Source organism: Branchiostoma floridae, chromosome 7 (assembly GCF_000003815.2).
Source record: "Branchiostoma floridae strain S238N-H82 chromosome 7, Bfl_VNyyK, whole genome shotgun sequence".
NCBI lineage: Eukaryota > Metazoa > Chordata > Leptocardii > Amphioxiformes > Branchiostomatidae > Branchiostoma > Branchiostoma floridae.
Genome location: NC_049985.1, coordinates 24423742 through 24437794, shown reverse-complemented (window position 1 = coordinate 24437794; position 14053 = coordinate 24423742). Strand labels below are relative to the sequence as shown.

The following is a 14053-nucleotide window of genomic DNA, read 5'->3' as shown; positions in this document are numbered from 1 at the left end:
TTACACACACACAGACAGACAGACAGACAGACAAACACAGGGTAAAATATAACCTCCATGACATTTCATGGAGGTAACCAGCTACAGTGCGTTGAGGAATAAGTGTACTTCGTTGTACCAATAATATCAAATATATTTATCTCATTGGTTAAGGCATGCCCATCCTAGGCAAACATTTCGCTAGAGGGCTCTATATTCCAGCTGGCGTCGTCACGGTTCAATTGAGTCTAAACGGAACTACAAAACAAACGGCAATGTTTGTACTTCTTCAAATGCAGTGGGCTATGCATGACAGAAACCTCTGGGTACGTTACATAGTTTAATACAACACAAGCTTTTGCAGAGCGAGATTCATTGCATATCCCTGGACGCAGGGCTTTTTGTACGAATTGCATTGCCATGTATGGTAAAATTTGCTGCTCATACCATTTAATTTTCATCTTACAAAAGTGAAGACACATACCAGATTCATTCGTAAGAGTGTAATTGCAAATGGCGAATTATATTTAATAAAAAGGCAGTAAACAACACGCCAATAAATAAAATAAGACTGGTTTCGGTGCATTTTGTATCTCTTGGTATCACTTGATAATGTATAACGTTATATAACCACAACCAAATCACTTAACTGTTATATTGATGAAGATCAAGAAAGAAAAAAAAACATCAGTAAGTCCAAACCTCTATTAACCTTTTAAGGTGATTACGATTTATCAAAGGCTACTTAAAGCTTGTTTGTGGCAAGGATAACGGCATGCGTAGAGTTTAGAAAAACCTTAGCAAGGAAATGTCACTACATATCAGACACAATGTAACATACATAGCACATCACAGTAGATATAAAAACCTATCGAAGAATAACGTTAAACTATATCACTGACAACTTTTTTAAAGAACATCTACTAGTCTTGACGAAAGATACTATCTTTACTCAAGTGAAAAATGAGTCGTCCCTCGGATAGGACGTTAAATGGAGGTCCCGTGTATGGGGAGAGCCATACCCCATGCACGTTAAAGAACCCCCACACGTGCGATGGTGCGGTGTGCGTTGGTGCAAATCCTTCTGTCGGGAGTTGGTGATTCACTTCAAATCACCCGGATGGAGGCCTGGCGAACCTCTGTCTCGTATCAGCCACATGGTGAATTACATCATTCACCCGGACGGGAGACCTGGCGCATCCCCGTCTTGTAATTAGCCTACGAAAGGGTATGTCACCCCGTAAGGGGCGGTATAACCCCGTCGTGTGTAGACATGTGCGAACATGTCTACATTTGATCACGTCGACCGATGATGATGATGATGACTATCTTTATATTTTAACAAAAATTCATGGAATTTAAGATAGTATGTATGGTAAACTTCTCATAATTGACTTTCATGGGTACTGCTGTCTCGAAGAATAGTGTACACTTAATTCAAACGAAACGAGCAAAAAGTCTTAAAGAATTTAGACTCTAACCTTCACTTTTTTAAGTTGCCTGAAAGATGGTTCGATTTCTAAAGTGTGGTCACCTTCTCGATGACGAACAGTGGATCAATTTCTTCACGACAGTCTGTCAGCTTCTGCTCAAGTTCAGCCGGCTCTGGTCTGGCTGACGGGTCCTCCTGCCAACACGACTTCATGACGTCATACAGCCTGTCCGGACATCCGGGTGGTTTCTGCAGACGATATCCCTGTCTCAGGATCCCGACCAACCTGGGACAACTCAGCCGGATCTCGTGCTGATAGTCGGGCTCCTCTCCGAACGCGGCGATCTCCCACAGCAGCACGCCGAACGACCACGTGTCGCTCTCACACGTGAACTTGCGAGTCTCCAGCGACTCCAGAGCCATCCACTTCAGAGGGAGGAGTTCTTCCGCGTCGTTCTTACCTGAGGAGATGTACGTGGTTGTGGTGTACACGTCATGGGCCAGACCGAAGTCAGACAGCTTGGCGACGTCGTCTCCACTGATGAGGATGTTTCGAGCGGCCACGTCACCGTGAGCGATGCGCAGACGTCGGAGCTCCTTCAGGGCACGTGATATGTGGACTGCGTAGCGGAGAAAGCTGCCCACTAGACAAGCAACGTTATTTGTATTCTGCTGTTTCAAAAGTTGCAGCAGATCACCTTTGGCAGCATATTCCAAGAGAATACACTTTGGTGTGGACTTTGTGATGACACCAAGGAACTTGATAATGTTCGGATGCCCATCAGGGTTGTTTTCTTCGCAGTTTTCGTCCAAAGCAACCAGCATTGCTGCTTCACGATAGAAAGCTCGGTAGCACAGTCTGTCCTTTGAACGGACGGACTTGACCGCCACAACTGTGACGTCAGCGTTAGCGGTGCGCAAACGCCCTTCTCTGATAAACGAAAATGCGCCCTGACCAATCAGATCGCCCAGAGTCAGATCCTTTGCCTTCCTCTCCCACCGTTTGAGCCAGCCGGGCTGTAGACTCTGAGCGAGGTTTTCTTCCATACTTTTAAGTTCGAGTAACACCTGTATCTCCTCTTGGTCTTCGTCTTGTCTCATCCGTGTTGCCGCCCTCCATTTGTAAAGCGCCACTAATGCTGCCAATACACCAAGCAGCGTCAATGAAAGAGGTATAAAGATCTGTAGTGGTAGCAGAGATGGTTCCGTTTGGATGACGTCACATTGCTGTCCAGTCCAGGGCGGCGCGCATGTGCAGCTGCCATCTACGTGATAGCATGTGGCGTTGTTCTTACAGTCACAGGCCTGCCGACATCTCCACCCGTACCGACCACTTAAACATGGACGGGTACAATGCATGCCATACCACCCCTCGGTGCAGTTACACTGACCGTCGCTAGGGTCGCAAATGGCACCGTTTTGACATGGGCACTCACCGCTGCAGCCCCGTCCGTAGGTGCCGTCTGGGCATTTGGTCTCACAAATGTTTCCTGTCCATCCCGGCGGACAGACACAGCTGGCCCACCGGTCACAACTGGCACCATGGAGACAGTTGCAGTCGTCTTCGCACAATTCACCTCTTTTGTTGGGAGGACAGTTGACTGCCTGTAGCTCGTAACGCGCGTGAACTTCGGTTTCGTCTTCAGTAATAACAGTACAGCTGTAGGTACCGTTGTGTTCAGACTGGATGCTTTCAATCCTGATTTGGTCTTCTTGAGTGCCACGTAGCCTCCTTCTTGTACCATTAGGAAATGTCCAAACCATCTTCTCAACAGCCAGATGGAAAGATTTGCAGTGTAATGTCAACGAACCCCTTATGTGAATCTGTCGTGAGTCGCTAGGATTCGCGATAATGGCAACGGTACTGTGAGGTATGTCACAGACGACACCTTTCCACCCAGGCTGACACTTACAGGCACCGTTCAACCCATGGCAGCGGGCGCCATTCTCACAAGTGCAGTTCTGCTCACAAGCCAAACCGTATTTGTTCGGTGGACACCCTACTGGTTGGATCTCAGTTTCCAGTCTAGTCATTAAGATTTCATCATATGCGTGATTTTGCCTCGTTAACACAGAAATTGGTCTTCTCTGTGGAATTTTGCAGACGAAGCGGTGTTTTTCTGTAGACCGTAATTTGGAATGAATTAAAAGCTTGAACTTGTATTTATTCCAGACATAAGACTGCCTAGCCCTGTCAATGATAGTTGAATCCAGGCCACTTGAAAAGTCACATGAAATATAGTCATCATGGATGATTCGGATTTGAAAGAAATGCTCAGAGTCAAGTGGGTCAAAGCATTGGAAGCAACGATTATATGAAAGCCATAAACCGTTCACCGTTCTCAAGTCGTTCGCGTGATGGACACCGACTACAAACACAGCGTGACAGTCGCCGCTGGCGTAAATTTGGGCCATGGTATACATCGTTATCTCCTGACTTCCCGGTTGTAGATACTTTTTGGTGTCAGCTTTCAGGATGAATAGCTCTCCACTTTTTCCCATGTATTCCGCAGTCACTGCCACGTTGAAAGCAAGCGGGACAGGTGCCCTGTCGTTTGCTAGAACTGGCATTTCGCAGATGTCGTTGTAGATAGGAGGATATCCGTCCACGTCCTCGACTTGTATGTTGACTAAGCGGGTCTCGGTTGTCCCGGGGACGTTTACAGTCAGGTTATACCTTTGGTTTATACTAAAGTCTAAAGGACGGGCTACTACAATCACACAGTAGTGAGTCACACTGAAACGGCCGTGGACGTTTCCTTCTATGATATCACACGGAACTTCCTCCTTGCCTCCCGGCGTAGTTGGTAGAACGCGGATAACTTCCTCTCCAATATCGCCATTCTCTGCGATCTTGGCCGACAGGTTTACCTCTCCGTTCGTCCAGTTGGTATAAACGAGAAGACAAACGATGACGAAGAAGAGTACAGTGACTGTCTTCATGTTGAACATAGCTTCTTTACGAAAACTTACATGATACAGAGAGCACAACATGCGACCACTTTGCTTTGTCTGCGATTTGGCCGACAGGTGCACCTCTCCGTACGTCCAGTCGGTTAAAAAAGGAAGACGACCGATGACGACGAACAGCATGTTAAACATAGGTTTACAGCCGTCTGGATCAACATATATTCCAATTTCCTCTTTCAAGTTTTGTCCTTGATGTTTTTGGTTCCTCTTTTCTGACGAGACGCGTGACTGTACGTGTTTAGCGCGGAAAACTATGCAAATGTTTTTTGTGGTCAACCTCATTCTTCATTCTGTCCAAAAGTACAAGAAATATAGAGGACAAAACGTGGGACATAATATCAACATCGCGTATGATCAACTTCTTATGCGCAAGACTACTTTCAGGTGCCTAAGTTTTGTTGGAGTTTAGTTTTGCATCATTGTATTAAAAACCTGCTACAGTGCGTTGTGAAATAAGTGTATTTCGTTGTACCATTGTCGAAGAAGGTCGAATATACATATCTCATTAGTTATAGCATACCCAACGTTAGCAAACATTTGGCTAGAAGTCTCAATATCCCCGCTGGCAGTCGTCTCGGTTCAGTTGAGTCTAAACGGAACAATAAACAACCGGCGATGTTTGTACTTCTTCAAACGCAGTAGGCCATGCATAACAAAATCCTCTGGGTATGTTACATAGTTTAATACAATCTAAGCCTTTTCAGAGATTCCATTGCATATCACTATACACAGGGCTTTTTGTACAAATTGCATTGCCACGTATGGTAAAATATGCTGCTCATACCATGTAATTGTCATCTTACAAAAATAAAGACACATACAGATACATTCGTAAGAGTGTAATTGCAAATGGCAAATTATATTTAATAAAATGTCAGTAAACATCACACCAATAAATAAATAAAATAAGACTGGTTTCGCTGCATTTTGTATCTCTTGGTATCACTTGATAATATATAACGTTATATAACCACAACTAATTCACTTAACTGTTATATTGATGAAGATGAAGAATGAAAGAAAGACATCAGTAAGTCTAAACCTCAACCTTTTAAGGTAATTGCGATTCATCATCGTAAACAGTCAGGCTACTTAAAGCTTGATTGTGGCAAGAAAAAAGAGTTTATAAATCGTTACAGACATGACCAAGGAAATGCCACTACATATCAGATACAGTGTAATATACTTTGCATATCGCAGTAGATGTAAAAAAAACTATCGAAGAATAACTAGACTATATCACTGACAACTTTTCAACCAGAATATCTACTTGTCTTGACCAAAGATACTATATTTGTATTTTAGCAAAAATACATTGAATTTAAAATAGTTTGTATCATGGTAAATGTCTTATAATTGGCATTTATGGGTACGGTGGTCTAGAAGAATATTGTATACCTAATTCAAACGAGACGAGCGAAAAGTCTTATGAAATAGTGACTGTAACCTTCACATTTTCAGTTTGCTAAAAGATGGTTCGATTTCTAAAGTGTAGTCACCTTCTCGAGGATGAACAGTGGATCTATTTCTTCAAGACAGTCTGTCAGCTTCTGCTCAAGGTCTACCGGCTCTGGTCTGGCTGACGGGTCCTCCTGCCAACACGACTTCATGACGTCATACAGTCTGTCCGGACATCCGGGTGGGTTCTGCAGACGATATCCCTGTCTCAGGATCCCGACCAACCTGGGACAACTCAGTCGGATCTCGTGCTGATAGTCGGGCTCCTCCCCGAACGCGGCCATCTCCCACAGCAGCACGCCGAACGACCACGTGTCGCTCTCGCACGTGAACTTGCGAGTCTCCAGCGACTCCAGAGCCATCCACTTCAGAGGGAGGAGTTCCTCCGCGTCGTTCTTACCTGAGGAGATGTAGGTGGTTGTGGTGTACACGTCATGGGCCAGACCGAAGTCAGACAGCTTGGCGACGTCGTCTCCACTGATGAGGACGTTTCGAGCGGCCACGTCACCGTGAGCGATGCGCAGACGTCGGAGCTCCTTCAGACCACGTGATGTGTGGACTGCGTAGCGGAGAAAGCTACCCAGTAGACGAGCAACATTATCTGTATTCTGCTGTTTCAAAAGTTGCAGCAGATCACCTTTGGCAGCATATTCCAAGAGAATACACTTTGGTGTGGATTTAGTGATGACACCAAACAACTTGATAATGTTAGGATGCCCATCAGGGTTGTGTTCTTTGCAGTTTTCGTCAAAAGCAACCAACATTGCTGCTTCGCGATAGAAAGCTCGATAGCACAGTCTGTCCTTCGAACGGACGGACTTGACCGCCACAACTGTGACGTCAGCGTTAGCGGTGCGCAAACGCCCTTCTCTGATGTGCGAAAATGCACCCTGACCAATCAGATCGCCCAGAGTCAGATCCTTTGCCTTCCTCTCCCACCGTTCGAGCCAGCCGGGCTGTAGACTCTGTGCGAGGTTTTCTTCCATACTTTTAAGTTCGAGTAACACCTGTGTCTCTTCTTGGTCTTCGTCTCGTCTCATCCGAGTGCCCGTCCTCCATTTGTAAAACGCCACCAATGCTGACAAGACACAAAGCAGCGTCAATGAAAGTGATATGGAGATCTGTAGTGGCAGCGGAGATGTTTCGGGTTGGATGACGTCACATCGATGTCCGGTCCAGGGCGGCGCGCATGTGCAGCTCCCATCTACGTGATGGCATGTGGCGTTGTTCTTACAATCACAGGCCTGCCGACATCTCCACCCGTACCGACCACTTAAACATGGACGGGTACAATGCATGCCATACCACCCCTCGGTGCAGTTACACTGACCGTCGCTAGGATCGCAGACGGCACCATTCTGACATGAACACTCACCGCTGCAGCCCCGTCCGTACGTGCCGTCTGGGCATTTGGTCTCACAAAGTTTTCCTGTCCATCCCGACAGACAGACACAGCCGGCCCACCGGTCACAGCTGGTACCGTGTAGACAGTTGCAGTCCTCTTCGCACAATTTGCCTCTTTTGCCGGGAGGACAAGTGACTGCTTGTACCTCGTAATAGGCGGTAACTTCCGTTTTGTCTTCAGTAATACCAGTACAGGTGTAGGTACCGTTGTGTTCGGATTGGATGCTTTCGATCCTGATTTGGTCTTCTTGAGTGCCAAGTAGCCTCCTTCTTGTACCATTAGGAAATGTCCAAACCATCTTCACAACAGCCAGATGGAAAGACTTGCAGTGTAATGTCAACGAACTCTTGATGTAAACCTGTCTTGAGTCGCTAGGAGTCGCGATGATGGCAACGGTACTGTGAGGTATGTCACAGACGACACCTTTCCACCCAGGCTGACACTTACAGGCACCGTTCAATCCATGGCAGCGGGCGTCATTCTCACAAGTGCAGTTCTGATCACAGGCCAAACCGTATTTGTTCGGCGGACACCCGACTGGCTGGATCTCAGTTTCCAGTCTAGTCACAAATACTTCATGGAACACCGAGACATTTCTACTTCGGCTGAAGTGCACAGGAAATTGTCCTCCGGGAAGTTCGCAGATAAAGCGCTGCGTTTCTGTAGACTGTAGTGGAGAAGAAATTAACAACTTGAACTTGTATCCGGTCCAGGCATATGACTTTGTGACGTGCGTTTGCGCCAAATCTAGACCACTTAAAGAGTTACATGGAATATGGTCCCCGTTGATTATCTGTATTTCAATGACACGCTTCGGGTCAAGTGTATGAAAACATCTTAAGCACGCATGTGAATTCGAAAGCAACAAACTGGTCACTGCTCTCACGTCTTTCGCATTATAGACACCGTACAGGACTACAGCGACACAGTCACTGCTGATGTAAGTATAGACATTTGTATACATCGATATCTTCTCACTTAGCGATTGCAGATGATTTTTGGTGTCAGCTTTCCAAGTGAATAGTCCTCCACTTTTCTCCATGTACTCTGCACGCAGTGACGCGTTAAAGGCAACATGCCCGGAGGATATGTCTTTTCCTAGGACTGGCATTTCGCAGGTGTCGTTGTAGATAGGAGGATATCCGTCCACGTCCTCGACTTGTATGTCAATCAACCGGGTCTCAGTTGTCCCAGGGACGTTTACAGTCAGGTTATATCTTTGGTTTATACTAAAGTCTAAAGGACGGGCTACTACAATCACACAGAAGTGAGTCACACTGAAGCGCCCGTGGACGTTTCCGTCTATGATATCACACGGAACTTCCTCATTGGATCTCGGTGTGGTCGGTAGAACGCGGAAAACTTGCTGTCCAATGTCGGCATTCTCTGCGATCTTGGCCGACAGGTGCCTCTCTCCGTACGTCCAGTTGGAAAGAAAGAGAACACGAACGATGAAGACGAAGAACACAGTGTTTGTCTCCATGTTGAACATGGCTTCACGCGCGTCCAGATTTAAAGGTCTTCCCCATTTCCTCTTTTAAATCTGACCTTTGAACTTTGGGTTCCTCTTTTGTGACGAGACCAGTCGAACCGCAGGTCACCCCAGAACGCGTTATTCTCTAAGATACGGCTTTTGTCGCGACCCGATTTGACCCCGCTGCAAGGGTGAAAACAACTGCCTGTTGTGCAACAAAAAGACCTCAGACCTACATAATGTTTATACTTTTTCACATCTACAGGTTTTGCCCAGTACAACCATGTACATATTTCGTGCATTGTAAAATGACAGTGAACGCTGTTGCTTTCGAAACATTGGCAATTTTCCGTCCGTGTATTGGTAGCTGTCTTTTTTACAGTTCACCTTGATCCCATTAGTTAACCCCACAGCGTGATAGCATAGTTCCTCACCTTTAGATTGATACCAAAGTTTCCATGTTAATTTGAGGAGTAACTTTTTGCCCCGAAATTATGTAACAACATGTCAAATTCCCAGCGTCTTTTTTTCGAACGACAAACCTCACACATTGATCTTTCACTATGCTATACAACTCTCTGACATGAAGTATTGATATCAGTTTGCTTACACATGAATCCCATTTATTCTGGCTTTTGGATAATGTCAGTTTTAATTTGGTAGGTTTCAGGAATTCTATTTGAGACGGTTGACTGGGTCTTGTGTGTGTGGAATGCGAAAACACAAGTCGGGTGCAGTCTACCCCATTCTACATTCTTGAATATTTACGAAAACATATATCTGGAGAAATATTACGAGGGGAGCAAGGGGCTAGTCACTGGCCTAGGCACTCAAGGTCTCATTGATGAGTTTCTTCTTTCCATAGACTTAACGGGGGCCGCCCTAAGACGGTCCCCGTCGTAAGACGGTACGGATTTTTTGCTGATCTTATTATCCATAAGTACACCGTGTTTGTTGCCACTGACTAGGCTGATTACAAAGGTAAATAAACCAAGTCCATGCACACAGCTTTAATTTGCATTCCAAGTATACTTTAACATATTTACTTCATGTTTTTTTAACAGCAGAATTCTAACAGTAATGTTGACAGTGCTGAATCACTGCGGTCACCGGCCTCTGCGTATTGGCGGCTTGTGTCGCTAACTATACGAACTCATCCAAGCAGTCATACAACTGCCATGATACACATAAATAAAGCTCCATAAAACACTATGAATGTGGGTATTCAAATGTTTGTTGAGTAGAAAAGCAACCAAAAGGAAGCGACATAAACATCGCCACCATTGTACTCCCAAGGGAGTGTGGCCATGAAGGTGGCAGACTAGAGAACGCTCCAAAGATTTATCTGACTGTAACAAATGATTCGTGCTGTCTATGAAAATAAGACTTGACAGAGAGATGTAGATGATATTGTCATATAATCAGACGGAGTTTTGTTGATGTTGGCGGTGTCGTTTTTTCGTAATGGTTTTTTTAGTCGGGCATTCACAATCAATGCATTCAGCCCATTGCCCGTAAAACATCAGCTGGATTGTTCTAGGTACAGCCCTCCTCATGTGAGACAAGAAGTACATACAGTCACGATTTTACTGTCAAAAGAAAGCTAAAATATCATACTATTGATTTTTTTTGTGTACTTAAATTTACCACTTACTTCTGAAGAGAGCATAATATAAAAAAAAGCGTACCGAGTTAGGCACACTGTCCAGCGTAGCACAAAATTGGAAGGTTACATACACGAAATTGTCTCTCAGTGTTTGCCGCTTGTAACACGCAGCGCGAAAGGTTCATGAACCACATGAATGCATTTCTTATTCAAGTATGTTGTTCAAATCTATGAGTAAAAAATTCAGTCATCAAAATTTGACCACTCTCAGGCAACTAGCGATGGAGCGCCATGAGTTTGAGCGCAAGAAAAAGAGTACCGTGTTGGGGCACCTCCCGTTACATGTTATAATTCGTGTTTTTCAAGGGCGCGTTCATAATGACGCTACGTAAAATTTTAGCAGATTTTTCATTCTATGTTGAGCACATTTGCCCTATATCGTGGGAAAAAATTGCCAACGTCAAATAGAGACTGGTTCTTTTTTTATAGCAATTACAAACTACGATTAGTCAATCCCCACAAAAGGCACTTTTTGCGCTTTGAGTGTACAACCGCACCACTCAGAACCCAGGGCTGTGTACCTCCGACCTAGCGCGCGGCTGCAAAACTGTTCCTGCTAATATCTTCAGTTACAAACAAGCTTTCACCAATCTAACTTTTGAGATCAGTTCCGCTGGCTAAAAGGGAATTTCTCACCGCTAAAAACATGCGTCCGTGCAGCCGTTCATTTTTGGCTCGGATCTCTTTTAGGGTACCCACTCGCGGAGTAATACATCAATGAGACATTAAGTTTAATGTATTATTGAAAAAATCTATCAAAGGAAAGAATGTCGTTTTCTTCATCATCTCTGAAAGTTTGGGTGTCTTACGGTAATGAATTAGCCTCTGGAAGGTAATTAAGTACGAGATCATGATAGGCATGAAAGCGCCACCTAGCGGCAGACAAAGGCCAATGTTGGACAAAGTGCAAAAGCCTCGAGGCTGACGCTTTTGACGTGTCGCAAAGACTCATTAGATCAGTCTGTGTATGAGTTTGACTGAGTAGTGTTCTCTTTGCGACTTTGTCTTTGTTTCATTGGAATATATCTCAGAGAATAGTCGTGTAAGGGATATCAGCACGACAGGCACGACGAGATTCATCCGGATCTTTCTACGTAAAATAAACGGTTCTATAGAGGATCGGGTGAAGGTACTATAGTAAAGTCAAAACAGAGCTTAACGACTAGAAATTTATGTTAGCTGCGTTTCAAGCTCCCTTATACCAGAGGCGGGCAAGCCGAACTGAGCCTTTCTGATTGGCCTTTTATAGGTGTCGCCTAGCCCGGGTTTGGGGGGGGGGGTGTTGGAGGGGCGTTCGAGAGAAGGCGGCGATTGCAAAAAATAACTTGGATGTAGTTTGCATCAAGAAAGATAGCTTTAGAACCTTAGTCCTCTTTCAAATGGCTTCTATATCCAGTAGAGTACGATACAAGAAAAGTAACAGTAATAACGACCCTTGGAAATGTAGACTCGTCCGTTACCATGGTAACGTAAATAGGTACACAGCGTGATCTGCAGCCAAAAAAATGCGGGGTGGCGCCTGGTCATAAACCCTTTTTAAATTTTCGTTCCAGCGCTATTCATTGATTTTTTATGAATATTTTTCATTATTATAATATGTCTGGATTAACATGTCTTCCTCATAGCCTCTTTCAACTTTGACCTTTGAACCGTTGGTTCCCCTTTCGTGACGAGACGAGTGAATGTTGCTACGTGCAGAAGGCGGAAACTGTGCACATGTCAAGCCTGGTCAGGCCCCTTCATTCTAATGTGCCAGACTACTTTCAGGTCCTTAAATTTTATTTTAACGTAGTTTTACATGCATACTGCCATAGAAAACCAGGTACAGTGCGTTGTGGAATAAGTGTACTTTGTTGCACCAAGGAGGTCAAATATACATATCTCACTTATAGCATGCCCAAGCTTGCAAACATTGGACTAGAAGGCTCTATATTCCTGCTGGCAGTCGTCACGGTCCAGTTGAGTCTAAACGGAACTTCGATGTTTGTACTTCTTCAAATCCAGTGGACCATGCATGTCAGAAACCTCTGGGTATGTTACATAGTTTAATACAACACAAGCCTTTTCAGAGATTCCATTGCATATCAATAGACGCAGGGCTCTTTGTACAAAATTACATTGCCATGTATGGTTAATATGTGCTGCTCATACCATGTATTGTCATTTTACAAAAATGAAGACATATACCAGATACATTTGTAAGAGTGTAATTGCGAATGACAAAATTATATTAGATAAAAAGTCAGGAAACAGCACGCCAATAGATAAAAGAAGATAGGTTTCGTTGCATTTTGTATATCTTAGTATCACTTGATAATGTATAACGTTATATAACCACAACTAAATCACTTAATTGGTATATTGAATAAGACCAAGAAAAAAAACCCTCAGTAAATCTAACCTCTATTAAGCTTTTAAGGTGATTGCGATTTACCATTGTAAACAGTCAGGCTATCTAAAGCTTGACTGTGGCAAGGATAACGACATGCGAAGAGTTTAGAAATAGGTACAGACATGACCAAAGAAATGTCACTACATGTCAGACACAATATAACATACATAGCACATGGCAGTAGATATAAAAACCTATCGAACAATAACTAGACTATATCACTGACAACTTTTCCACAAGAATATCTAATAGTCTTGACCAAAGATACTATCTTTATAATTTAACAAAAATACAAGGAATTTAAGATAGTTTCTATAGTAAACGTTTCATAATCGGCTTTCGTGGGTACGGTGGTCTAGAAGAATAGTGTACACCTAATTCAAACGAGACGAGCGAAAAGTTTTATAAAATATGGACTGTCACATTCCTTTTTTTAGTTTCCTTAAAGATGGTTAGATTTCTAAAGTGTGGTCACCTTCTCGAGGATGAACAGGGGATCTATTTCTTCACGACAGTCTGTCAGCTTCTTCTCAAGTTCTACCGGCTCTGGTCTGGCTGACGGGTCCTCCTGCCAACACGACTTCATGACGTCATACAGCCTGTCCGGACATCCGGGTGGTTTCTGCAGACGATATCCTTGTCTCAGGATCCCGACCAACCTGGGACAAAGCTGGATCTCGTGCTGATAGTCGGGTTCCTCCCCGAACGCGGCGATCTCCCACAGCAGCACGCCGAACGACCACGTGTCGCTCTCGCACGTGAACTTGCGAGTCTCCAGCGACTCCAGAGCCATCCACTTCAGAGGGAGGAGTTCCTCCGCGTCGTTCTTACATGAGGAGATGTACGTGGTTGTGGTGTACACGTCATGGGCCAGACCGAAGTCAGACAGCTTGGCGACGTCGTCTCCACTGATGAGGACGTTTCGAGCGGCCACGTCACCGTGAGCGATGCGCAGACGTCGGAGCTCCTTCAAGGCACGTGATATGTGGACTGCGTAACGGAGAAAGCTACCCAGTAGACAAGCAACGTTATTTCCAGTCTGCTGTTTCAAAAGTTGCAGGAGATCACCTTTGGCAGCATATTCCAAGAGAATACACTTTGGTGTGGACTTGGTGATGACACCAAACAGCTTGATAATGTTGGGATGCCCATCAGGGTTGTGTTCTTTGCCGTTTTCGTCCAAAGCAACCAGCATTGCTGCTTCACGATAGAAAGCTCGATAGCACAGTCTGTCCTTTGAACGAACTGATTTCACCGCCACAACCGTGACGTCAGTG

The 14053-nt window shown here is 44.6% G+C and overlaps 3 protein-coding genes across 3 annotated transcripts; all 3 read right to left on the bottom strand.

The window, feature by feature from the left end:
* Positions 1 to 1473: 1473 nt before the first annotated feature.
* Positions 1474 to 4354, bottom strand: LOC118420199 (proto-oncogene tyrosine-protein kinase receptor Ret-like). Its single transcript, XM_035826913.1, has one exon. The coding sequence runs from the start codon at positions 4352 to 4354 to the stop codon at positions 1499 to 1501; it is 2856 nt and encodes a 951-aa protein (XP_035682806.1). The 3' UTR covers positions 1474 to 1498.
* An 884-nt stretch (positions 4355 to 5238) lies between these two features.
* Positions 5239 to 8727, bottom strand: LOC118420198 (proto-oncogene tyrosine-protein kinase receptor Ret-like). Its single transcript, XM_035826912.1, has 2 exons — positions 8291 to 8727; positions 5239 to 7804 (listed from the first exon to the last, which is right to left on the bottom strand). The coding sequence occupies exons 1-2, from the start codon at positions 8725 to 8727 to the stop codon at positions 5866 to 5868; spliced, it is 2376 nt and encodes a 791-aa protein (XP_035682805.1). The 3' UTR covers positions 5239 to 5865.
* Positions 8728 to 12872: 4145 nt separating this feature from the next.
* On the bottom strand, positions 12873 to 14034 carry LOC118419851 (tyrosine-protein kinase receptor Tie-1-like). Its single transcript, XM_035826503.1, has one exon. The coding sequence runs from the start codon at positions 13969 to 13971 to the stop codon at positions 13237 to 13239; it is 735 nt and encodes a 244-aa protein (XP_035682396.1). The 5' UTR covers positions 13972 to 14034; the 3' UTR covers positions 12873 to 13236.
* Between the last annotated feature and the right edge of the window lie 19 nt (positions 14035 to 14053).

Bases quoted from the DNA above. Each gene is read 5' to 3' on its own strand.
- LOC118419851 (XM_035826503.1), bottom strand. From the start codon at position 13,971: ATGCTGGTTGCTTTGGACGAAAACGGCAAAGAACACAACCCTGATGGG.
- LOC118420199 (XM_035826913.1), bottom strand. From the start codon at position 4,354: ATGAAGACAGTCACTGTACTCTTCTTCGTCATCGTTTGTCTTCTCGTT.
- LOC118420198 (XM_035826912.1), bottom strand. From the start codon at position 8,727: ATGGAGACAAACACTGTGTTCTTCGTCTTCATCGTTCGTGTTCTCTTT. The intron at 7,805-8,290 runs GTACATGGAGAA...ATTTGTGACTAG, and splicing joins AACGCGTCACTGCGTGCAGA to ACTGGAAACTGAGATCCAGC.